At 44.2% G+C, this 26,714-nt stretch overlaps 1 protein-coding gene across 9 annotated transcripts; it reads right to left on the reverse strand.

The window, feature by feature from the left end:
* Window positions 1-1,028: 1,028 nt before the first annotated feature.
* NR4A2 (nuclear receptor subfamily 4 group A member 2) lies at window positions 1,029-19,762 on the reverse strand. 9 transcript variants are annotated; one of them, XM_036092211.2, is made up of 8 exons: window positions 19,658-19,762; window positions 7,285-7,408; window positions 5,936-6,801; window positions 5,016-5,145; window positions 4,428-4,591; window positions 3,346-3,548; window positions 2,774-2,952; window positions 1,029-2,627 (listed from the first exon to the last, which is right to left on the reverse strand). In XM_036092211.2, the coding sequence occupies exons 3-8, from the start codon at window positions 6,797-6,799 to the stop codon at window positions 2,371-2,373; spliced, it is 1,797 nt and encodes a 598-aa protein (XP_035948104.1). In that variant the 5' UTR covers window positions 6,800-6,801; window positions 7,285-7,408; window positions 19,658-19,762; the 3' UTR covers window positions 1,029-2,370. The 9 variants fall into 9 exon arrangements, 8 of the variants coding, with proteins under 8 accessions (XP_035948104.1, XP_077926938.1, XP_077926937.1 ...); XM_078070812.1 differs by lacking the exon at window positions 19,658-19,762 and adding an exon at window positions 18,913-19,285 and having other exon boundaries at window positions 4,503-4,591; window positions 5,936-6,784; XM_078070811.1 differs by lacking the exon at window positions 19,658-19,762 and adding an exon at window positions 18,913-19,283 and having other exon boundaries at window positions 5,936-6,784.
* Between the last annotated feature and the right edge of the window lie 6,952 nt (window positions 19,763-26,714).

A 26,714-nucleotide genomic window follows, 5' to 3' on the forward strand; every position in this document is an offset into this window, starting at 1 on the left:
AAAAGGGAGGGCGGGAGGGAAGCAAAGTACAAACCACCTAAGAACTCTTGTGGCAATTTACTGGCAATTTCTAACTTTGCGTTTTAAAAACAATAACACTCTCTAAATTTCAGTGCCCCGGAAGCCATCTGTAATTCATTAGGGTCAGCGAAGAAGATGGTCCCCATCTTGTGATAAGAATTCACCGCGAGCCTGAAGCAAATCAGGCAGGACCTCCACTGCCCAAGGACCAGGATGTTGAGCAGAAGGAAGCTCAGACCTTAAGAGGGTGTCTACAGCATTAGTGGCTTTCTTTGCTAAAAGTTGGTGCTGGGTGGAATCCTGGAGGCTGTAGTATAGCTTACTTGTACCAGACTCAGCATCTGACAAATGGCTATTTTATAATTTATCTGAAAAACTTTAAAGAAGGAGATATTATGCTAAAAGTGCAAAGTGTACATCATCGCTATCCACTGAAGGAGGACAACAAAAAGTTGTAAGAAACACCTCTCCTGAGTTCTGCTGTATGCTAAGACCACTGACCCAAGGCCCTTGCTTGGCCCTTCTTCCAAGACCCTTTACAACAGTAATAAGTAGAGGAATTGGAAAAATCAGAGATAATGTACAACACACTTCAAATCCATATTAACTTCCTGAGTCTTAAAAAGATACTCCCTAAACATTCTGCAAGACAAAAACTTGAGAGGACTTCAGACCTTGCAGAACTTCAAAAGCTACCTGGTCTCCTAAACTTCTCTTCTGAAAGCTGCACTTACTAGCAAAATTAACGAAAGGGTTAAGATATCCTCAGTTGATTCTGATAAATGCAGGTTGCCACACTCAAAAATTCTGGTTGAGGAAAAATATTGTACTGAATTTTCTGGATAATTAGTTCAATTCCCCAGGTTCTTTTGCTAGACTAGATCTAGGCTGTCAGTTTGAAACTCAAATGTTGAATAAGTGACCTATCCTAAATCAATCTCCAATTCTATTATATATTGCTGTTTAGTCATCATTTCTTCCTGACCCAGAAAGAAGACAAAATTCTGTTCATTTACATAGTTTATTGTTGTAAACATTAAAATTGTCTTTCTCAAAGAAAGAATTTATCAGAAAAAAAAATCAGCGTCTCTAACTGTCATACACCATAGAAAAAAAGGCAGTGACTCATATCATGTGCCATACTGGAAATATACAAAGAAAAATACTACAGAATATGGCAATATTAAAATTCTTACTCAAACATAAAATAATATATTAACTGACAATTTTAGACATTAAAAAAAAAACAAAAAAAAATTCAAAGTGCTCAGTAATTTCCAGGGAGTTATGTATATTATAAGCACTCTGGAAACAGTCAAAAGCTGCTGCATGCAAGTTTTGTTTAGCTTTAGACAACAAAATAATCAAGATATAAACTTTCTTTTATCAACATCAACGGTACATACAACACTTACAAACAAGGAATGTTGGACGGTGTTACAAACACTATGTGTCCCTTTTGTCAGGATTTTCTGATGTGTAATACTTGTGCCCACCTATTTTACAATTGAGAAAATGTTTAAGCTCAGATAACTACCAATCTTTATAAAATCTAACAGACTACATAGTGTCTGAAATACTATTTATATAATATAGACATTACTGAAATAGCAAGTGCCTATAGCATTTTCAACCTAGAATCAACATGCTTGTCCCTTTTTTGTGTAGTTCTTTTTTTCTTTTTTTCTTTTTTTTTGCAAACACACTTATCTTTTAGAATTTGTAATATGTATTCATAAATAGGCACAAAATAATTTAAAAAGCCAAACTGCATTGGGTAAATTTACAAGCCTTTCCCTTCTTCAACTCATGCCACCCACGCAACATTTAGTTTTACTATATATTACAGCTTTCTTTACAGCAGAAAACTTTGAAGTCTTTTAAAGGGCAATACTTGTGGGTCCCCTTACAATGTGTGAGTGACTCTGTGTTTGTGTGTGTGTGTGTGTGTGTGTATTACATTTGTCTTAACTGCAACAACCAAACATGGCCAAACATCTCCCATCATACATTAGGAATCTTTCTTCTGAACAATAAACTGATTTTTAAACTGATAATAAAAAGTTTATACCACTGTATTGTGTGTAGTCCGTGTTCTAAATCCAGGATGCCCCGGAGCCAAAATGCCCTTTCAGGTTCTGCCTGCAGGTTAGGAAATAGCAACAGTTTTTGTTGTTTTGTTTTGTTTTTGTTTTTCTCTTTAAGGATCAAGGGACTGGGATTTTATGGAGGGGGTGGGGGCCGGCTAGAGCTGAGGCAGCTCATGGGGATATCTCTGCCTTGTGACTTGCCCCCTCTGGATAGTTTTAGGTTTCTTTCCAGTTCCTTTGAAGTGCATGGGAGGAGGTCTTAGAAAGGTAAAGTGTCCAGGAAAAGTTTGTCAATTATTGCTGGCGGTGGTACCAAGTCTTCTAGTTTCAGGTAGAAAATGCGCTGTAGCCCCTGTGTGCAAAGAGTACGGAGTTCTGGGAGCTTCCCCAACAGTTTGGACAAATAGTTGGGGCGGTTCAACCCCCCATTATTGAAAGTCACATGGTCTTTGAGACAATTTACAATCTTGTTTTGCAGTTCTTCCACTCTCTTGGGTTCCTTGAGCCCGTGTCTCTCTGCAGAAAACACAATCAGAAACAAAAGAGGAACACACAAAGCAGTTAGCTAGCTGGCAGAAGCAGGGAGGATCAGTGGCAAGGGAAAACCGGGACAAATCCTGGTGGGCAGTTTTGGAGACGTGCCCTGCACTTGAGGTACTGACCTGTGACCATAGCCAGGGCAGCAATGCAGGAGAAGGCAGAAATGTCGATGTTCATATTCTGCAAGTTGGAGGAGAATTCAACAATGGAGTCAATCCATTCCCCAAAGCCACGAACGCATTGCAACCTGTGCAAGACCACCCCATTGCAAAAGATGAGTTTACCCTCCACTGGGTTGGACCTGCAATTAATACCAAAGAGAGAGAGGGGAGAAAAAGAGAGAGAGAAAAGCTAAACAACTAATTACTTGAAGAGCAATAAATGAGGGATTTAAGAGGTACCTAATTACGGAAGAGTTAATAAAATGTAGACCAGTAGACCTTGAAAGGGTTTAATTTCATAACAATCAAGAACGCCCCCTATCCCACTTCCATTCCATTCATCCAAGGCTTCTGATCTCACTCCTTCCCTTCTCTTCCTTTTGTCTACTATCTTTTCCTTCTTCTACCCCTCTTTCATTTTCCTCTTCTGTCCTTTTCTCTTTCCCCCTGTGATTCCCCTTTTCCTCTTTCTTTCTCTTCTTTATTCCTCTCCTCCTCCTTTCCCAGCCTCCCTGGATTGCCTCCTCCATTACCTGTACGCTAATCGAAGCACAAACAGTTCTAAGAAAGCTGATTCAAAAAGCAGGTCTTGGTCGGCTTTGGGCAGGTCAGCGAAGCCCGGGATCTTCTCAGCCCAGCCCCTGATGATCTCCATGGAGCCAGTCAGGAGATCATAGAACTGCTGGATATGCTGAGTGTCATCTCCACCCATCTGATAGTCAGGGTTCGCCTGGAACTGGAATTTCATTTTAAAAAGCACTTAATGAGGTTCTCTAAAATATATAACCCGTGAAATTGCTAACCCCGCTTCTAGTAGGGGAGCCAGGTTTTTATAACAATTAAACCTCTCTCTGACCAGTAAGGAAATTAGATGTTCCGGGGCAATTAATTCAATTAGGGATGGTGCTATGAGGTCGCTGCTTTAAATATGTAAATTACCATTTCCATACGGACTAAATACAGTGCCATCCAGCCCTGGGAAACGTTCACTCTTATCTCCACAAAACAATTGACACGTTAGTATTCATGCCAGTCCCAGAGTGGGTCTCGAGCAGAGATGCCCTTTGCAAATCTTAATAAAATTGCAGTGGCTTCTAGGTTTGCCCGACATACTTCCTCCAATTAAAGCCCACACATTTCTCACAGCTGGGGTAAAAAAGGAATCTGACCACTTGATTCCCCACCCCATTGCCATTCCTTATACCTTTCTCCTTCCCTTCCCCAACCCCCAAGCAGGCATCCCCCACCCGGAGGGTGCCACAGACGATGAGGATTAAAGCATCTCTATGGAAGATTGGGGATAAAATCCAAGTGGGGGTTTTGCACATCCTCTGGTTTGGGCATTAGAGGCATTAGTGTGTGAGTATATGTGTGTACGATGGCAGTGAGAAGGAGGGCTCCCAGAGATGTGATCACTGTGGCCTGTCCTCTCTTTTCTGTCTGTCCTCGTGTCTACACTCCCAGCAACATGGTTTGTCTGTCGCCTGTCTCCTGTGGCTCTGCTTAGGGCTGCAAAGCCACAGCCTTGCTTGAGTCTGGGGCTTAGTGATGGGTGTGGGAAGGGGTCCTGCCCATCTGTCGGTTTGTCCACATGCTACCCCCGCCAGCTTCTTACCCTGGAATAGTCCAGGCTGGTCATAGCCGGGTTGGAGTCGACATGGGCCCTGACGAGGGCACTGATCAGACTCACCGGGGGCGAGGGGGGAGAGGGCTCCTGTGGGCTCTTCGGTTTCGAGGGCAAACGACCTCTCCGGCCTTTTAAACTGTCCGTGCGAACCACTGCAAAGGAATAAATGGGTTAGCGTCGCTCCCCCTAGCGGGACCCAGCTGCCGCCTCGGCCCCTCCCGGGGGAAGGCCACAGCCACGGGGCGCCCGGCAGGGCTGCGCAGGGTCCCACCGCTTGTAAAGCCTTCACTGACGAGAAGCATTTAAAAAAAAAAAAAAAAAAAATGTGGGGTTGTTTTATGTCTTCTTCCAAATGGGTCGTATAGCTGAAGGCGAGAAGGGCCTGGCTGCTTTCTCCAGGGCAGGATGGGCAAGCAGGCAGCTGCGGGGTCAGCGAGGCCCGACGCGGATGAGGGGGAACCCGGAGACACCCCCCCCACAACCCCCCAGCGCTGGGAAGTGGAAAATAGGACTGGGATAGGAGCGGCAGTTTCCCGCGGGCGCAGACGGGGGAGTGGGCTGCTTGTCCCGACCTACCTTCTTTGACCATCCCAACAGCCAGGCACTTCTGAAATCGGCAGTACTGACAGCGATTCCGGCGCCGCTTGTCCACTGGGCAGTTTTTATTTGCTAAACACACGTATTTTGCGTTTTTTTGTACCGTGCGCTGCAAAAGAAGACAATATAGACCGATTTTTTTTTTTTTTCCTTTTGAAAATCCAGCGACCCAGGGAATCCAGGAACAATTTCTGAATGGCTGGGATCTACACTCCTCCCCACAAACAAACACATACACACAACTCCTTTTAATTTTTTTTCCTTTTCCTTTTCTTTCTCTTTCTTTTCGTTTTCCTCCCCCAGGGCATTTAACAGGAGAAAATTGATAGCGTTAACATTTGAGCTAACCTTGCCGCTCCTTGCTGTGTTTTATATGCCAAGAGAAGGAGAAGGAGACGCTCAGTAAATACAAATCCGTGGGCATTCATATTATTTACATTCCTTGGAGACCTTCTCTATTTAAAATGATAAGATTATTCAATCAGGATGGCGAAATAAAGAGATCACTTAATTTGACCACAGGGAATTCTGTTCCACTTGGTTAGCTCAGACACGGTTCTCTGTCCTAACCAATTTCAATCTGAACAGAGAAGACAGCTCCTAGCACATGCAAATGACCCTCTTCCAACTCAGGCTTCTGCAACTTCGGGCTGGGGCCTGCCGGGGTCAGCTGCGTGCGGGGGGGAAGCGACCCCAGGTCTCCCGGTCTAGCTACTTCCCTTTCTCAAGCACCCAGAGGCCTCGGCCACAGGCCGTGGGCGGCTGCAGGGCAGCCTCCGCGGACCCCGGGAGTTGGACGAACTAGGACTGGGCTGCCTGCACCACCGCGGAGCGCGCACTCCGAGGCTCCCGGCACTAGGGGGCCCCTACCTGTCTCCTCCGCCCCCGTCCTCGCTCACCTTAAAGAAACCTTTGCAGCCCTCACAGGTGCGCACGCCATAGTGTTGGCAGGCCGCGTTGTCGCCGCACACGGCGCACAGCCCCTCGTTGGAGGGGGAGCCCCGCGACGGCGGCGAGGGCACCTGCGTGTCCAGCAGCTGCGACGCGTGGCCGATCTGCAGGCCTGGGAAGCCCATGGACGCGGGCTTTCGGATGGGGTTGGGCACAGCGAAGGTCTGCCCGTCCACCACGTGGTGGCTGCCCGCCTGCTCCGGGTTCATGGGGACGTGCAGGGGCCCGTCGAAGCGCATCTGGCAGCTAGACACAGGGGTGCCGGGAGGCGATTGCTTAAATGAGAAGAGGGAGAGGCGGGAGACGGGCGTTTTCCTCTGCTCGATCATGTGCGTGGTGGCCACGTAGTTCTGATGGAAGTTGTGGAGAGAGCCTGGGTCGTCCCACATGGGGCTGTGCTGCACTTGGAAGCCCGGGGTGGTGGGCGTCGGGGGCGAGGAGGGCTTGTAGTAAACCGACCCGGAGTGCGGCATCATCTCCTCGGACTGGGGGGGCAGGTGGCTGTGTTGCTGGTAGTTGTGCATCTGAATGTCTTCTACCTTAATGGAGGACTGCTGTCCGGAGAGGGGCATTTGGTACAAGCAAGGTGGCTTGACGTCGTAGCCTGTGCTGTAGTTGTCCATAAAGGTACTGAAGCTGGGGAGAGAAGTGGTGGCAGTGATTTCAGTGTTGGTGAGGTCCATGCTAAACTTGACAAACTCTGGAGTTAAGAAATCGGAGCTGTATTCTCCCGAAGAGTGGTAACTGTAGCTCTGAGAAGCGGGGCTGGCTCCTTGAGGCGAGGACCCATACTGCGCCTGAACACAAGGCATGGCTGGAAATGAAACAGGGTAATATACACTCAGCCTGGTCAACTGAACACTTTCTCCCGGGCTCGGGTACACCTGGAGCTACACCGGCAGCCCGCGGCGGTCAGAGAGCATGTAGGGACGCGAGAGGAAGGGCGGAGAGCGCGAACGCTGCGGGGCAAAACAGTGCAGGGCATGGAAAGGCTGGTCCAAGGAAGACCCAGAGCTAGAAAGCTTTTGAGGGTCTCTATTCCCGTATATTTCAAACGCCTCCCCCTTCACCCCCTCACAAAAACAGTCCCGCTAATATGAGCCTTTTCTCTGAAGCTCGGGTTCAGCAAGCTCATTCTAGAAATGAGGTTGAATTGCACAATGAGAATGTTGTTCCTGATGATGATGGGCTGGGAAAATACTAAGTTACAGAGTTTGCTGAGGAAGATCGTATTGCCCTGTTTCTTGATGTTCAGGGAACTTGGAGGAAGGAAAGAAAGAAATGAAGTTGCACTAACCTTCAGCCGAATTACAGGCGTTTTCGAGGAAATTAAAGGTGGACAGTGTCGTAATTCAACGAAGGACAAAGTTTCCAAGATTTTTAGAAAAGCAATGGGGAGTCCAGCCTGTCGGATCTCCTCCCTGAAACACAGACACAGGAAGCTTCAGGGTGACTTTCCCGACAGATTCAGCTGGCCATCTGTAGGGTCACCAGGCAAGCCCTTCTATGCCCTCCTTGATTGTTTCATTGTGTTGCCTTTACCAAACTTAGCAGTTAAAATGAATGTGTAGAAGAAATGACTATAAACAACACAAAATGCCACCCATTGCACTGTGTAAATCCTTGCAGAGAGAGGGTTCTGAAGGAGAAAAGGTACTTCATGTACTTAATACTTATGATGTAATAAATTGGACCCTAAAATGTGGGGGGTGGGGTGGAGGTGGGAGTGGAAGTGGGGATGGGAGGGTAGTGTCATTTCCATTTTAGTTTCATTCAGACCCAAATAAGAAGAAACTAGAGTTTAATAAAATACAGCATTGGATTTCTCCTAAATTTTTCTGTGGTGAAACTAGCTTTTCTTTCGGGAGGGGGTAAAGAAAGTAGAAGTCATAAATATAATATGAGAAAATAATCTCTCCCTCCATCCCCATGCGTTACAGAATGCCCTCAAGGCCTGGGCCGCCCTGAAGGCAATCTGCATGGAAGCATCTGGATTTCCTAAGTGTTTTTGACAGAACACTGGGATTGAGGATACAGGTGAATTGCCATTCACTTCTCCAGGAAACTTGCTTTTCAACATCTTTAATGGCCAAGGGGTGGGAAGAGGAGACCCTATTTTTCCAGGAGCATCTTAGGTCAATTGCAGAGGGAGGGAAACACTGCTTAGCTGGTATTGGCACCAAGGTTGGAAGCGCTTCCCAACACAGGAAGCCGAACACCTTGCCTATACGGCCTTCCACAACCTGCCTACCTGCCGGTGGAACGAGGCAATCTTGTGTCCTAGTAATTTTCAGATGTTGCCACTTGGAAGACATTCTAGAGCATAGACAATCTTATTACTAATGAAAAAAGCCAAACATCCACTCCTTCTATTCTCCTCCCCCCTCCCCCATTACCTTGCTTCCTGGGGAGGAAGGTTAATCAGAAAAAGTAAAAAGAAAGGAGACCCACGACACCCACAGCCTTTGAGAGCTATATGCCTGTGCTGGATATTAACCTCCTGGTAACTTCGCAGCTTCATAACTGTACTCTTTCTTCTCTGTTTCTCCGCTGTCTGTCTGTCTGTCTGTCTCTCTGTCTCTCTCTCTCTCTCTCTGACGTATTCACATACACAAGCACGACATGTGTCAAAACCAGAAATTTCAGGCAACTTAGTAATAGGACACTCTACGAACACCAACACCACCCCTTGTTCAATAATACCCAGGAAACACTGGCACACCAGCCAGCCGCGGTGACACAGTTCCCAAGCAACACATAAACTGGAGAACTTTCTCCCTGTCACTTTGTGGGTAGCGTCCAGGCCCCTCGTATATACAGGACTTGGGAGTCTCCTTGTCCAATGGTCACAATCAATTCCACTCTAAGAGCAAACTTTGGGCACATATCCCCCGGGCAAGTCCACAGCTCCCCAAACTATGCAAGTCTCCCATCCATGTCCACCAATGAGGAGCCTAGAAGCCTCCTGGGAGCCAACTCCCCCCTAGTGCCAAAGCTGGAGTTCGGACAAATGACCGCCGTAGCCGCGCGCACCTATTCCCCATCCTCCGGCCCCACTCGCGCTCCGACCCTCTGGCGCCCACTTCGAGAAAACCTGTACCACCCATGTGGAAAGAAGAGACGTGCAAAAGAAGAAAGAAGGATAAAGGAACTCGAGCTGCACGGGCTGTACCTACTCACTTAGGAGTTCTCCGCGTCTCTCTTCATTCATTCAACTCCGCCGAAGTGTAGTTCCCTCTGGGAGTCCTGGTAGCAGGGTCTGGGAGGGGTGGGCGAGAGGGGCGAACGTAACCTAGTCGCCAGGAGCCGGGAGGGAGCAGGAGAAGGCGGCCGGCTGGGCAAGAGAGCAGGACCGCGGAGCCTAGCGCGAGCCGCCGGGCGGACTGGCCCTGGCCGCCAATGTGCCTTTGTTTATGTGGCTCGCGCTGCCGCTGCCAACATGCACCTAAAGTCTCCGCGCGTCAGCGCGCGTCAGCGGCCCGCCGCCCAATCGCCGCGCCGCCGCGCTCCCCGGACTCCTGGCCGGCTCTCGCTTTGGTATATTTCCGACCTGACGTCACGAGCAGGGCCGATTTTAAGGTGGGAACCGTTCTGGGTTCACCTTGGTCGCCAGCTTGGTTTTTTTTTTTTTCTTTCTTTCTTTCTTTCTTTCTTTCTTTTTTTTTTTTTTCCGAAAGAGGTGTGACCTCTCCACTCAGGTCCGCGCAGCCCGCAGCACCGCGACATCTCACCTCGCCTTCCCCTAAACCCCGGGCCACCGATGCCGCCCGGCGGCTCACATGTGGGGGAGGGTGCAACAAAAGCCCCTGGCGGAAGGGAACGCTGGCGTGGGCCAGGTAGCCAGCACCTGGACTGGTGAGGGATGGGGTGTGCCTGGCAGTGCCCTAACCTCATCCACTTACAATTGTCACCCCCCTTAGCGGAAGCGCGGACAGATGTCCCATGACCCGAGAAGCTCAAAGGGTTCAGGCAATTAAGGTGGGATTTCCCTAGCCCGATGCATATCCCTTTTCTCCTTTTTCCTGTCCAAGGCCTCCTCCTTTGGCGTTAGCATTCTCTCTCTCTCTCTCTCTCTGTCTCCCCGCCCCCCTCCCTCACACAGACACACACAGTCCAAGGTGGAAGGGACTGGGTAGGGCCTGTTCTCTATGTTCCCTCTTCCCTTGCAGTGCCCACGTGCAAGCGAGGACGTGGTGCGTGGAAAGGGGAAGAGAGGGGAACAGGTAGACAGTGACCCAGCCCTTTAGGGATCCCGAAAGTCAGAGTGAGGCATCGCCCACTTTCCTTTCGCAGACAATACAGCCGAGCAGCGGGCAACAGGTGCGCCTTCAGCAGAAAGGTGCTCTAACCTCACCTTTGGCCAACACTGATACTTTCGACACTTCTCAATGCCCACCAACTCGTACCCTAACACAAGTTGTAGAGAAATAAATCAACCCTCCTCTGAAGCACAAGGGCTCTCGAAGCCTTGTCTCAGAGCCAAGAGGGAAAGACAAAACATGGGGAGAGGGCGGGGTGGGGTATCTCCGCGAGCGTAAAGTTGTGCGCCCAGCCCTTCCAGGAGAGGGACCCGGTGCACTGTGGTAGCTCGCCGCACCCCGCGGCCGCCCCAGTCACCGCCGACTCCACTTTGCAAGCCAGTCCACCCACCAGGCTGAGGGCGCGAGGCGCTTTCTAGCAAAGGAGACGCCGCTTCTCCCGAGAGCGAGCCCCCTTCGCTTTCCTCGGGCCGGAGCAGGGCGGGCCTCTCAGGGCTTCTCCCGGGGACGCTGGAAGAGGCTGGGACGAGGGGAGGGAGGGTTCCGAAGCGTCCCCCTCTCTGGCCGCGAAGAGTTCCAGCCGCCCCACCTCCCTCGGCGTGGCTCGCTTCCAGGCTGCAGGAGCCCCTTGGCGACTCCCCCCGCCCCCAATCCTGGTGTTCCCTGGATGGGCCACAAGCGCCGGGGAACTATCCGCGTTCTGGAGCTGCTCAGCTCTAATCTGCACCCCAGCCTTTGCTCGCTCCCCAGCGGCTGGAGAGGCGTAGCCATCAGGTGTCCTGCGGCTGCCCGGGGAAGCCGGGGGCTCTTCTGCGCCGCAGCCTCTGGAAAACCTGCGTGACCACCTTAAGTTTCCCCCAGATGTTGCGACTGCCGCTGCTGCCGCCGCCGCCTCCGCGGCTCAGCGGTGCCCCAGCGGGCCGGAGTACAAATAAAACCAGGAAGTGTGTGTGTGTGTGTGTGTGTGAGAGAGAGAGAGGGAGTGTGTGTGTGTGTGTGTGTGTGTGTAGGGGGGGCTGTTGTGGCGAGTGAGGATGTGTGAGTAGGGGGAAGAGGGGAGGAGGGCGAAGAATAGCCTATTAGCATGAGCTCGGTAGCGTCAGCGCCCCGTGGGCAGGAGCGATTCCATGCGAACGAAAGGGAAAAAGTGAGAGTTTGGAGAGCAGGGGAGAAGGAAAGGGGTGGGGGTGGCGGTGACGCAGGGGCGCAGGCATTGACGCACCCGCGGGGCTGGGCCCAAAATAGCAGCGGCTCTAGCTCGGTGGCGCCCTCCCGGGTTCCCTTCCTCTTCCGCGAGGGAGCAGGGCGCTGCCAGGAGGAGCTTTCCTTGATCCCAGCGGTGGGCCAGGCTCCCGGGAGCTATTTTCAGGCAGTCGGAAACTCAAGCGCAGCCACGCTGGGGTGGCGGTTATTATTTTTTAATATACTCCTCGGAAAGCGGGGGCCAGGAGAACTTTAAGGTTGTAACTATCACCCTCCACACATAAATACGCCCATCTAAGTAGATACATTCCCTGCACAAGTTCCTCCTCCTTTATGGCCCTTAAAAACACTTGGCTTTAGCCTGGGTTGAGTCTGCGGACAACCTGAGAATTCTCTCTCAGAGAGTGGAAAGTGTTCTGGAGTTCTTACAGTGAGCTCTGAAGAAGACAAACATTGTAGCGTGGTGCGTCATTCTACAACAGCAACCTGTAGAGTCGGGCTTGATAGAGCCCTTGCCCAAGTCTTAATGCACTCAAGACTGAGAGGCAGTTTTCACAGCAGCTATTATAATTATTATTAGTAACTGGACATGGAGGGGTTAGATAGAACATTAAAAAGAGGGAAAAGGTGGACTTTTCCCCTTGCATCCTACAACTTGTATGAGTTCTCTCTCTTCTTCAAATTCCTATTCTAGTTCCTGGGAAGTGTTACTTCTTAGGAAGACACACTGGACGCAAGACTGACAAACTCATTTAAACCAATTACTGGATAAGCTACTTCCGGGGTTAGCATTTTTGGTAGGGTTCAGATGTGCTCGGGGTGGGAAGCATACAACGCAGGCATCATAAAGTGTAAAAAAAGGACGCTGCTCAGAACTCCGGACTCCTGTGTCCCCCCCCTCCACCAGATTGTGATGGAACTAAGTCTCAATAGAACCGCCAATGTCTGTAATTGACTGATGCTGTCAGTAGGGGGCCTGACTCCACAACGTTCAGGACGATCACACACACACACACACACACACACACACACACACACACACACCCCTCACTCACTACTTAGGCCAAACCCTAGGAGAGCAAGCTGCAGGCCCAAATATTCATACTGTGCTGGAATTCATAAATAACAAGTCTTTTATTCTTTTCTATTTTTCTTAAAAGGGGAAACAGTCTAACACATGGAATTAGGTTCACAATAGATTTTCTTTTTTTCCTCCTGCCCACGTTTAACTCACTGTTAGGTCACAGGGGGGAAAAAATCAAAATAGTAATAAAATCTCTCATTTTGTCACCAAGTAGCTCAAATTGGCATATAGTTTGGAAAAATGAAAGCATGTTTTAAAATCCTATGATTACATGTTTAAATAAATTATAGTTTAGAAGAGGATTCCTGTGGGTGTATTTGCTAGTACATAAGAGAATGCTTTTGTGCACAGAGGTTTAATTACACATATAATGGAATCAAAATGTAGAACTGAACAACGTTTTAGAAAATGTTAAAAGGATGCTTTAGGCTAAAAGAAACTGAAATTTTGCATTTATATGACTACAACCCTTCAAGATTCTTTTTTAAACATAGATTCTAGAATATAAACTACTTTGTAACTCAATTAAAATGACAACACTAGTTTTTTTCAGGGCCCAGATTCTGGATACAACTTTAAATTATTGCCATGTATAAATGTGTAAAGTTATCCCCAATGAAGTTCTCTTTTCTTAAAAAGTTAAAATAAATAGGAGTAAAAATTGGTCTTATGCATAAAGAGCTCCTTCTTTTGAAACCAACTAAATTAAGTGACAAAATTATTAATTCTATCAATATATGCTATTAGATGACCTCAGAAAAGCATTTAGAAAAGTCGTGTTACTACATTGTCTTCTATGATGTTAATCAATATTAAGTAGAATGCATTGACACATATGTAAAACATATTTTTATAAAAAATCAATATAAATAATATGCTCACCTCTAAACCAAAGTATTTTATTTTATGCATGGCTAGACAGATTATACTTAATAAAATTGAGCTTTTGGTATAATTTAGAAAGCAAACATGGATGTAATCCCATAGGATTTTCTATCTTAATGCATGGGAAAGGGGTCTTTAGGGATTTCTTTCACGATTCTCCCAAAATGAACTCAGAGTAGCCCTTCCAATTCAGATATAGTGAATAGACATAAGTGTGTTACTGCAAGAGTTGAGGTAACTTTAAGATATTTCCTAACAAAATTACTTAATGGAAACTATCTTAAACATTAAAATGAGATACATATTTAAGTTATATTTGGATAAATTTACATTCATGGCATTTGTTGCCATCAGCAGGAAATTTTACATTAGTGATAGAGAGAAATTTTCACTTTGAAAAAAAAAACTCAGTTATGGAACTACAAAATCAGTTCTTAATGTTGAAGGTTTTTGGTTTTTTTTCCTTTTGCCATTTCATTTGCATTAATAGAATATTAATTGACCAATCATTTGTTCCTTTACTATAAGATGCTTACAAAACAAGTCCATTGCTTACCTGATATTCACATTTTGGGTAGCTGTGGCTTTTACGCAGTTTTATTCAGCCCATTTTTTAAACCAAAAAACACTAAATGCAAAATTATTTCTTACTTCAATTCAGAACTCAGTTCTAGAAATGTGTAAAGATGTGCAGAAAACAGCACTCATTTTTTCTAGAAGCATCTACTTGCAAATTAAAATTATAAAACCGAACATATGGTAAAGCCTCATGCCACTCAAAAAGTATTTTGCATAATAAAAATCCTTCATCTTCTCTCTAATGCTTGACTCTCAGTAACCATCTCCTAAACATTAGCTTTTAAACTAACCACTTATTATTTTCTTCTTGTGTGTGTGGTAAAATACCCATAACATAAAATTTACCATCTTAACCATTTTTAAGTATACTGTTCAGTGATGGTAAATACATTAACATTGTTGTGTACCCACCACCACTATCCATCTCCATAACTCTTCATCTTATAAAACTGAAACTCTATACCCATTAAACAATAACTGTCCATTCTCCCCTTCTCCCAGCCTCTAGCAACCACCAATATTTTCTATGTAAGAATTCTTTTTGATCAAGCAAGTAAGGGTAACTTTGGTTTTAGATTTCATTGCTAATTTCAGTAAACATGTTGGTCATTAAATTGTGCAAAGTCCTAGAAGACCTTTTAAAGATTCTGAAAATAAGTTGCTATATGCAAAGAAAATATCAAGGACACTTGGAATTCTAAAAGTAGTTAATAACCTTAGTAACTATCACAGTATTATATAGCATTTTAAGTAGATAAAATACATACACTTGGCAATAGTTTTTGTATTTATATCATAGCTGGCTAGTTTTTGTTCTACTTTTAATGATAAAATAACCACTTTTTGATTTTTTCCTCAGACTAACTGGTGGATAGGAACCTCTCGATTTAATGAAAAATGAAGATCCTGTACTGATATATTATGACAAAGACATATATGCCCTTTTCCTCATCATAATTCTGCAATTATCAAGTCTACAATTTTAACACTACAAAAGTAACTTATAGCAAGGACCCTTATAGTGATAAGTAATAAATCTAATTACCATATCCTTTGAATAGATGTAATATAAATTTCATTGCTCACTTAAAAGTTCTAAAGTTAACAGCATAAACTTGAAGTTGAGTAATTAAGTAATCCTTATATAGACACTTATTAAAGTATTTATACATATTATCTTAAATCTACATCTATCATTTTGCCAATTAAAATTAGGACTTTAATTGCAATTAAGTAATTTAATTGCCAATTGAACAGCAAAATTGCTAAGTGACTAATTTTAATGCCTATTTTAATTACCAATCATGACTGGGGAGGGAGCTAATCAAGTTACATCAAGCAGTACCAGAGTAATGATGTGAAGGAAAAAAAAAAAAAAAAGTAGAACAAACATTCAAGGCTACATGCTTTAAAAAAAGAAACATAAATTAAATAAATGCAAACACAATCTTATAAATGTATAAAAATACTGTATTTCAATATCTGAATACAGAACATGAAAGAGAACAAGATTAATTAAAGAAGCCCCTGTCAATCTTCAGTCAAAGTAAGGAAAACCAAGTCAAATTTTTATGTGGTATTTACATGGCACTCACACTCACCCAGATAAAAACAAAGCTGCATATAGCTGAGAATAAAAGACTGTTTCCTGTTTGGCTGGTTAAATATTTACAGATTGACAGTTTTTAAAGAATTCTTTAAAAATGAAATGCTATAAAAGAGAGAAACAAGTTTCCAATGCAGCAATGTAGATTCTAAATTTGAAAACCAAACAGGGCCAGTGCAGTGGGACTATATACTCTTTCCTGATGGCTCTCCTCCCCATCCCCACTCACTTGAATGCAGAGTTCTATTAGAGGCCTAATGCCTATCCATAACTTGTCCCATGTTACCATGAGAAACACATAAATCTTCCCTATCTTACATATTCTAAAATACATTCATGAGTAAAAAATAAGAAAGCAGCTAGGATTACATCACAATTAAAATTACATAGAGCATGGGGAATATACTCTGTCCTAAGAGTATTTCTTCATTTTCAGTTAAAATAAACATGCCAGCTCAAGATAAAGGCTGTAAACCAGCAGGCAACCAGAAACAGTGGTGAAAATCTTCTTGGCAATACAAACACATTTTCAAAAGTTTTCATTTCCAAACTAATTCTCAGATTAGCAATATGGAAGGGCAATATTGAAAGAGGGAGGTGAAGTTGAGAGCTCAAAAAATAGAAAGTGATTCCCTGGTAGACAATAACAATGCTAGTACTTTCCAGCTATAGGGATCGACTTGGCAGCCAGCCACCTCATTTAGAGTAACAATGGACATCCATCAAATCTTCGTTTAAAATAAAAGTCATGGTGCAAGATACATATCTTGTTTTTATTACTGTATATGTACACCAAAAATATACATAGTTTATGTCTACAAAAGGGCCCCAGATCATTCATGAACTACATGTAATGTTTTAACTTGAGAAAAAGCAAATAGTGCTGCTTAGGATTTTATTTACTAATGGACTTGAATTCTGAAATGAAGCACAGCAGGACTTTCAGCCTGGCTTTTGAAGGAGGAACACGTTAATAATCATGGGGCCTAACAAAAGGCTGCAATATCTGCTCATGACAATAACAGCTTTATAAGGCGAGTTCTGTGTGGCTGATTAAAGGACACACTCACTGCCTATTCAAAAGTCATGGAGATGGAGTCATTATTGACAAGCTCACTTCTGATCAGGGTTAAAACACATTGAGTACTGGTGAGAGAGAAAACCTTAGCCATTAAAAGATTACCAAAAACAGCCCCCAGCAACGGTTGCCGTAACTCAGATATATAGCTTAATGTGTTCTGTATAAGATTTTCTGCTATATAAATACACAAAAGGTCTTATATTATTTGATAATAATTACCAACATGATCGCAATAACTCAAGCACTAGGTAACACATCATCACCCATTTCAAGAGGAGGGGGAAAAAAAAAAGAGAAATATTATCCTGTGATTTCAAAATGATTCTGAAAGGACATGATATATAGACAAACTTCCAGAATGTTAACTTTCTGAAACTTGACATGACTGAAAATATGTACTTGTTTAGATTGTTTAGGTCTGTTTTGTATATTTTGTTAGTCCTATCAGTTCACATGAATTAATGTGGTTTACACATTGTTGGAAGCAAAATCTTTTAAAAGATAGTATTCAGATATCATTTAATAGGTAACAATAAAAAAAATTTTTTTTCATAAGTTATTTACTTTTTTTTTTTACCCTTATTTTTTGTTTACCAGTGTTGCCTCTCTGCATTAGTGGAAGAAAAAGGAGGGATACACTAAGAGACAACCATGTTTATAACCTGAAATTAGAGGCAATCAACCATTTTATTAGTCACCGGGATATTTAAAATAAGACCTGTGAAATATTACAGAAACATTCCACTGGGATCTAAACAGTGACTTCAGTATGCTGTCATTAACATATTGGGGGGAGAAAAACAAATGACCAGTACCACCACATGGATGATCCAAGTACACACATGGTGTGTGTGTGGGGAGGGGAGCAGGGGTGTTGTGTATAGAATTGTTTGGCTCCTTATATCTCTTATATTTCATATTTCTGAGGACTGTTTCCTATAAGTTACTTTCTTACATTTAAGAATAAAGTTTATTAAAAAAAAGAATTTCAAATAGTTAATGGGCTTAGGAGTTATATAGAAACAACTCACAGAACACATATTTCTTATCGGAGTTCTTTAATTTTCTGGATCCCAAAGTATGGTGTTCCTAAATATTACTAATTCTTAAGTAACTAGCATTGGAAATCATATTTTCCATTTCTCCATAGTCTCATTAATTAGTATTTGGTTGGCTGACTGGCAATTTCTAAGACAACAGTTTTGCTAAACTTTATAAACTTTGTATCGTTCAGAAGTGGGAGGGGGGGAGAAGGAAAGCAATACAGAAACCAGATTTTACAGCCAGAATGATTTGACAGGGCCCCTCAAACCGCAAATAGATGTTACAGAATTTGAAATGTAGCTCTGTAGCTCAATTTATACCACAGAAACTGTGAGATGCTATCTCCCTGTTGTTATAACGTATCAGGTCAAGGGATATAAATTGTACCACGTAATTCATTTTGCCGTTCGGAGAGTCATTAAGTTCCTCCCAGAATATATGTGATTGATATCCCTGAAGGTGAAAGGCTAAAGGAACCATATGGCAACATGTTGCATTCCGTATGCTATCTGCCCATCCGTGCTTAAGCTGCCATTAGCAACATCTGTACCTTACGGAAATCCAGCTGCGCCGACGAGGGCTGACGGAATTGTACTTGGGGGGGAAATCTAGGTTAGCGCCATTAACTTGAGACTTAGAGTCTATCTACCAGGACGGATGGAAGCTTTCACAATTACACGAGACGACACAAATGCTTTATTAAAGTTTAATTTTGAACTCCCAATTAGCGAAAATGCATTACAAATCGATTGCAATTTCCTAGAAGGCACAGCAAGTTTTCTGCCTGCCTGCCACGTGCGAGAGGCTCCAGAGCAAGCTTTCCCAGCTCCCGGCAGCTGAGGGGCTGGTTCAGAGCCGGTCTCCGCATCCCAGGAAGTCCCTAAAATCCCCGCCAGCCCCTCCTTCCGCAGGGTGGGGGCGTACCAGGCCAGAACCCGCAGAGAGGGGCGGGGGGAGTCCTCTATTATCTTGTTCTCTCGGGAGGAGCCTCAGCTAGTCAGTCACGCAGAAGTTTCTCTTTTCGCTCTTGGCGTTACACCCCAGATCGGCTTCGTGCGCTCGGGCCAGCGGGGCGGAGGAGCCGGGAGACCACAGTCCCGGCAGGGCTGCCCGGCGCTCGCACCCACCCCTGCTCCCCTCCCCCCACCCAAACAAAGCCCCGCTCCAGGTCCAGGATACGTTACCTGCCCGGCGCTCCCGGCCCCTCGGTGACCGCATCCCCCGCTGGCGCGCCTTGTGCGGGTCCCGCTCCCCGGGACGCACAAAGTGGCCGCCCCCGGCCGGCTAAATCCCCCTCTCTCGTCATGTTGGGGGGAGAGGGGGGAACGGGGGAAGTGGAAGCGGGGAGGCTGGGCCCAGGGAAACTTACTGGTAAAATTAAAAAAAAAAAAAAGGTAGAAGCTGCTGGTTTGGGAGTGGGGCTGTCCCGGCCAAGGGCAGAAGAGGCCGGTTACCTTTCGGAGGGTCGAGGGCGGGAGAGAGGGGGTCAGGGAGCGGCCGCCTGCCCCCCTCCCCTGACCCCCAGCGGCGGCGGCAGCTGCACACACAGAAGCCCATTGTCACCGGCGCCCGGCGCGCAGCCCCGCGGACTCGGCCCCGCGGCCAAGCGCGTCAGCGGCCCCGTCAGCCGGGCCGGGCTCCGTGACGCGCGCGCAGCCAGCTCTATAAATAACCCGCCGCCGGGCGGCTCGGGCGGCTTTCCAGTGACGCCGGGGCAAGGCGCGGGAGGAGGAGGGCGAGAGGAAACAATAAAGCCGCCTGCCCGCCTCCCCGGCCTCCCTCCGCCCTCCCCCGGCCGCCCTGGGCCCTTCCCGCCGCGCTCGGCTTTCCCCGCCCCGGCCCGCCCTGTTCCGAGCGCCGCTCGCGGGTGGGAAGGGCCGAGGCGAGCCCGGCCCCCGAGTTTAGTGAAGGGGTCGCTGTGTTACTTACTCCCGGCCCGATTTCTACCTCTGGAGGCTTTCTCCGCTCTCCCACACCCGTTCTAGGACAGGTAGGATGTTTGTGGTGGCAAATCCTCGGTTCAAAACCAAACAAAAACCTTCCATCTTAAGTGTTCTGATGTAGCATATTTTAAAGTATATGCGTGTGTTCGCATCTCCTAGAGTTCCGCCTACATCCTTCTCTATATATGGATCATCATGTCCTTCCTTTCTTCAGACTCCACCAGGATTATTTATTTAGGTTTTTTGTGGAGCCAGGGCCATATTAACTGTTTGAATTTGGGAAGTTGTATAAAGGGTGCCCAGTAAGAAACAGCGGTGGCCCTGGCTTTCAGGACTCATGCTCTCAGTCTCAGAGCATTTTGCATACCTTTTTGACCTTGAACCTAGCACAGGTCTTGAACATAGCACATTTGAATTTTCCAAAACTCTACCATAGTTCAACGTTTTGGAGTTTCAGCAAGGCTTACACTTAAAAGGGGCTTTCTTGATAGGTAAAATTTTTTGTAGGGACTTCCTGTTCAAGCTTTCATACTTAGGCCAGGCTTTCCCATACCCCAACACTCCTCCTACCCATTAAGGTGTTCCTATACAACAGGAGGTAGTCTGTTTTCTTGTAACTATCAATTAATGGACTAGTAAGACAATATCTCTTCCTTAGCAAAATGTCTCAGAAAAATGAACAAATTTTCTGGGATGCTGATATATAATTTACAGACGGAAATAAAGTTTTTAAGTGCCCTGGCATGGGTAGAGCATTAAAAGGGCCGAGGAAATGGTTGTTGATTCACAATCAAGACAAAATGAGGTAGTGAAGGGGTTCACTCTGCTGGGAGTTGGAAGACTAGGAAATTTGGGTTTTAATTAGGTCCTGTTTGTGCCATCTTGCAGAAATTACAGCCTCGCCCTCTGCCTCAGTTTCCTTATCTTCCAAATGGAGAAATTATGGCTTCTAAGATCCTTTCAACACTAACATTCTAGGATGCTAAAGGACATAATTGTGTTCAGGTACATAAAGTTAGTAATATGAGTACCTGTGTCTCATGGGAAAAGAATAACCAAATATACAATAATTTGGTCTTCTGACAATTTTTTACTTGGTACATTTTTCAAAAAGAAAACATATTAGGGCCACTTCAGAAAAAGAATGAATTCAACTATATCATTTAAACTATCTTAAAAGGAAAAAATAGTTGTCACTATATGCTTCATTTACATGACAGCAGGCATAATTACAGTCTGATGATGTCTTAGGGCCTTTCCAACGCCATGATCTCTCACACGAGTGAATGAATTATGAGTAGCAAAATGTACTAGGATCACTTTTCTCCAATTTTGCCCCCAAATCTAGCTTATATAGTTTTCAGGAGGAGGTTTTCAGTTGAAAGACATGGAATTATCAGTGGGTGGTGTTTATGAGACAGGCAAAGACTCCTGATTGACCCTCATCATTGTCAGAATCTGCCTTAATCTTCTGTCTCCATGTTGGTGAAGACAGGAAACATAAAAAAGGCAGAAACAAGTTTAGAGCCAAAACATTTGCTTCACGTAGACACCATCAAAGTGTGATCACAACTAAAAGTTAACCAGTATTTTCCCGGTTCCAAAAGCACATCTGTCTCTCCTTCCCGTAAAATGTTTCATATCTCTAATTTAATTTTGTCTTAAAATTCTTTCTCCTGCAGCTTACAAAGAGGTATTTTTCTTTCACTACGACTTTCCTAAAACTTCCAGCTTCTCACATAGTTTTAAATTAAAAGTCTTTTGCTTCCTTCTTATCCTTTTTTAATGTGACAAGTTCCATTCTCCATTATCCTTACCCTTAAAAATTTAACAGGATGAGAATTAGGCTAAAACTGAAACATGTCCAAATTTTATGAGGTGGAGAGGTGCGGGAGCTTAGCTCTGGAACCCAGGAGAAATACAGTGAAACAACCAGTTTCCTTAAAACAAAAACAAAAACAAAAACAAAAAACCCAAAAACAACCACATTGAAATTTGTGAAATAGGAGACTGGAAATATGGAATATCTTTCACTGGATCTCCTTGATAGCATAAAGCTTGTTACAATTTTTTAAACATAGCGGATATTTTAGAATATGGACATTTCTCAATATTTCTGACGTTTCTCTCTACCTGAGGTTAAATCCTTTTAAAAGACTCCTCACAGTAACAGTATTGAAGAATTTATTAAAGAAACTACTGTGCACTCTTGCCTTATTACTCAGTTAATCCTGCTCTCTATTTAGAGAGCGGTGCCAGCCAGGTTGAGGCTTCAAAAGAATGAGCACAAATATTTGCCATATCCTATGCAGTATAGTTTTGGTGATAGAATTCATTTCAGAAAATATCATTGAAGTTATAGTATAAGCAAATCTCAGCAACTTTCAGATGGATAAATAGAAGGTTAGCAAGAAAAGTGATGAGGGATTCTCAGCATTCCAAATGAAAGGAAAGGAACAACGAAGGTTATAGACCTAGGAGTTTTCTGCATTTAAAAGACCAAAAAATAAGGCGGGCTGTGTTCTTATAAACAAATTTTTTTAAAAAACTTGAGCAAAATCAACAGGAATCCCCACATAATTTAAAATATGCACATACATACATAGCCAGCCCTTCTGATAAGGTTGTCCTGATTTTATCTTTTATTTTTTAGACTGAGCAGGGGGGAAGGGGCAGAGAGAGGGAGTGTGGCGCCTGATGCAGGGCTCTATCTCATAACCCTGAGATCATGACCTGAGACAAAATCAAGAGTCAGAGGCTTAACCGACTGAGCCACCCAGGCACCCCAGGTTGTCCTGATTTTAATGGTTCACCCCCAAGTGCACAGACTTTGGTAACTCACTGATGGGGATCCATTGCAAACAACTTTTTTCTTTCAGTATAAATTACAACATCAAACCAGGATTTGTGAACAGTGAGTTTTAACAAATTCCTTGTGAGGGTTCAGGGTCCTAGGCTTTATTGCCCTTGGATCCATTCCTGGTTTTTTCAAACCTTTCTCTGGTCCTTTAGCACAGGGGGGCTGATCCAGCCAGCTGTGGTTTCCCTCCCTTTCTTAGGAGCAGCCTGCCAGCTGGGTGTGACCAGTGGAAAACCAGAGCAGGAGGATGTCCCACCCTGCCCCCCAAGCTCTAATTCCTGCCAAGTGCCCCAGGACCTCTGACCCTAGGCTCCAGTAATACTGCCTTTTCCTTTGCCTTTTCCTTTTATTCCCCCAGCATTTGGGTTGTAGTGGCTTTATCCTGTTGAAAAATCACTCTCCTCTTTTTCTCAGCCCTTCTGTCACCTGTTTTACAAATTACTTGAATTACATTCTCCCTATGTTGAGTACTCAGAGCAGTTTCTGTTTTCCAGGTTGGAGCCTGACTACATACATCCTCTTGAAAGGCACTATTGGCTGACATACATGGAAAATCTATTATTCCTTGATTTTATTTTGCTAGAAATTATTATTTTTTAAATGTTTTTTTGTTTTTGTTTTTGTTTTTTTATTTGAGAGAGAGCACAAATGGGAGTGCGGAGGGGCAGAGGGAGAGGGAGAATTGGACTCCTCACTGATCAGGGAGTCTAATGTGGGGCTGGATCCCAGGGTCCTGAGATCATGACCTGAGCTGAAGGCAAACGCTTAACCAACTGAGCCACCCAGGCGCCCCTAGGAATTATTTTTTTATTGTGTTATTTAGAAGTGCTAATAAAGGATTCAGTCCTCAGAAAAATTTTTTTAAATTTCTTAAAATTTTGTTTTAAAAATTTTTACTGTTCATTAGTCAGAACAGGGCTAATACTTAGCTGAGCCTGATACATAAATTCCATGCTAAAAAGAAGGGTAGCATATAATACCTATTAAGGTTTAATTTACATCACATATCTTCTTTTTTTTTTTTTTTTAAAGATTTTATTTATTTATTTGAGAAAGAGAACGAGAGAGAGTGAGTACATGAGAGGGGGGGGGTCAGAGGGAGAAGCAAACTCCCTGCCAAGCAGGGAGCCCGATGCGGGACTCGATCCAGGGACTCCAGGATCATGACCTGAGCCGAAGGCAGTCGCTTAACCAACTGAGCCACCCAGGCGCCCTACATCACATATCTTCTATAAGGCCCACTCATTCACCAGCTTTTCAGTGGTATCTCCGTCCCCTTGTATTTTAGAGAGAGAGAGAGAGAATATGAAAGAGAGAGAGAGAAGAAAGAAAGAAAGAAAAAAGCTTTCTGTATTATTAATTTGAAATATCATATATGTGGATCCTTGGAGAGATAATATTTCAAGATCTAAATTAACTCTACATTTTTTTTCCTCCCTGTATTTTCCGCTACTGCTTCTCTTCTCCCTCCCCACCCCTGTAAGCAGGTCTCCTTCTGGCTGTTCATTGTTCATAGCTAGGAAGAGGCCAAAGGAAGGGCAAACAAAAGTGATCTATAAGTATTTTTGGCTTTGTTTCATAAAATCCTGAAATTTCAAGGGGAAAAAATTCCAGGACACTGCCTAAGTATCTTGAAAAAGCTTCAAAAGGGAAAGGATTTCCTTGAAACTGGAAGAAGGATTTTCCTGGGCACATACAAGGGGAGAGAGAAACAGAGAATGATCAGCATTTCCTGAGGAGAAACACGGAACTGGGAGCTGATACTGGTGGAGTCGCCCAAGAAGAGAACCAGGAGTTGGCAGAGAAGTCTATGAGGTCATGCTTCTAGCATCCAGGTGTATCATGGAAGATGAATCATTGCACAAATGCCACTAGACCTCACTCATCTGTACCAGGAATACTAGTTCTTCTTTCCATTGACCATTAACACCCAGGTAGCCACAGTGAATGGTCAGGACTTGTGTGGGAGCCACCAGGAAGCATCTCTCTCTTTTTTTTGTTCTCTGCACTTCAACATGGAGAGATGTAAACTGCCACCACACATCAAGAGTCTGCTGGAGGATAGAGCCAACACAGACAAAGTGGATCCAAGAGATGAAGAAGGAAAAATTGGGTGCTGAAGACATTTGAGCCTGGATCAAGCTATTCTTGGAGCTAAACCTATCATCAGATTCTCAAGTTATGTGAGTAAATCAGTTCTCTTTTAGCCAAAGTCAGTTAGGATTGAATTTTCTGTCAATTGCATTGGAAAGAGTCCTAACTGATACACTTGTCCCTAATACCTTTTTAAGGCCTTAGCGCTGGGACATAATAAGTACAGAACTTACCCGATGACTAAGAGTGATGCATACCATATGATACCAATTTATTCTGCTACTGCTACTGGGCAGAACAAGGGGGAACTTAGTATTATCACATAGAAAGTGGCATGTCAAAATCAAGTGGGAGTGCCCATTGTTGATTAAACTTCCAGGGAGGATGAAACTCTTCTTGCCCCAGAGATGTTAAACCTTTCCATCAGCACAACATAGAATTCAATGGTCAAAGCAGGAGACATGAAACATAACAGCCTTTGGTCCCTGTATATCTCCCATCTCTTTATTGCTACACCCTACCTCTAGCATCTAGTCCTAGCCAGCTAAAAATAGCTCCCCAAATTGTCCATGCTACTTCATGTATTAGTAACTTTGCACGAATTCCTTCCTCAGGCTGGAAGGGACTTCTCATACTATCTACCCTTCAAGATTCAGCTTGTGTGCCCTAGCCTCTGTGAAATTTTACTTGATCCCACACGGCCCTGCTCCTCACACACTCCACCCCCACACTCTAAAATTGATCACTTACTGTGTCCCATTCTGTACATCCTTCTATTGTGACCTGTATGCAGTTGCTTATTTCTCTCTCTCCCCTACTGGACTGAGCTCCATGAGGGCAGGCATTCTAATTCTTCTTGGAATTTTTTTTTTTATTTTTTTAAAGATTTTATTTATTTATTTGAGAGAGAGAATGAGATAGAGAGAGAGAGCATGAGAGGGGGGAGAGTCAGAGAGAGAAGCAGACTCCCTGCTGAGCAGGGAGCCCGACGTGGGACTCGATCCCAGGACTCCAGGATCATGACCTGAGCCGAAGGCAGTCGCTTAACCAACTGAGCCACCCAGGCGCCCCTCTTCTTGGAATTTTTAGGGACCTGATCATTAAACTATCAACAATTCTTTTGTGAATAGTGGAAATAATTGACTACATGAAATGAATGAATGTAGAAAGAGTTGTACATTTTTATAGCTGGGACCTTAGAGTTCACTTAATCCTTGTGATCAAAATATTTGTCACAATAATGGGAATTGCAAAGTTATAAATCCTAAGAGAATGGAATGTTAAATTTCATTTGGACTCATTATATGATAGCATTCTTTATTTTATTTTTGCATAAATATAGCAATATATTGCAAAGTTTAAGAATTCTTGTTCTTTAGATTTGGCTACCTTTCTTCTCTCTTTTAAATTTAAGATTTTTCCATTCTCTTTAAGTGTTTTACTTCCTATGCATATCTGTTTGCTCCTCAGACCTACACAATATTTGTGATTAGATAATATTTTATTATAGCCAAGAATGAAAACATCAGTTCAAATAGCACATGAAATCAGATACTTAACAGAGCCAAGCTAATTATGGTTGGAAAAAGACCCTCCACCCACTTTATACAAATACACGCACACACACACACACACACACACACATTCATATCCATACTCTTTAATAATTTCATGATTTCAACATCTTTGTGTAGGAAGGGAGTTGCTGTCACTTGAAAAGGTTACAGTAATGCATCCTGTTTCTTATAGACCTATAGGAATCTGGGCATGGTTAGAAGCAGGAGGATGAACGAAGTGGGAATTGACATAACTCTGCATAAAAATATAGCCAGTTATCTCCATTTAGGGTAGACTCAGTACAGATTATATTTGGGGAAATGTTTCTTTTTTTAATGTGAATTGTCTTTGATAATTATTATTTGCCCTTGGGGGATATGTTTGTGTAGGATCCAATAGATGATCAAGAAGAATGAGGTGGCAAATCTTCACTGCTACAGATAGGCAAAAATTGAAATGCAAACGCTCCAGGGACTATGCTATTAGAGACCTGTGTTACTTGACTCAGCCTTTGGGAAAAGTATTGCTGCAA

Source organism: Halichoerus grypus, chromosome 4, assembly GCF_964656455.1.
Source record: "Halichoerus grypus chromosome 4, mHalGry1.hap1.1, whole genome shotgun sequence".
NCBI lineage: Eukaryota > Metazoa > Chordata > Mammalia > Carnivora > Phocidae > Halichoerus > Halichoerus grypus.

Excerpts from the sequence above, each read along its gene's own strand:
- NR4A2 (XM_078070811.1), bottom strand. The coding sequence starts at position 19,034 with ATGACGAGAGAGGGGGATTTAGCCGGCCGGGGGCGGCCACTTTGTGCG. Across the intron at positions 7,409-18,912 it reads GGGCCGGGAGCGCCGGGCAG|GGAGGAGATCCGACAGGCTG; the intron begins GTAACGTATCCT and ends TCTGTGTTTCAG. Across the intron at positions 6,785-7,284 it reads CGCCTGTAATTCGGCTGAAG|GCGCAGTATGGGTCCTCGCC; the intron begins GTTAGTGCAACT and ends CCTTGTGTTCAG.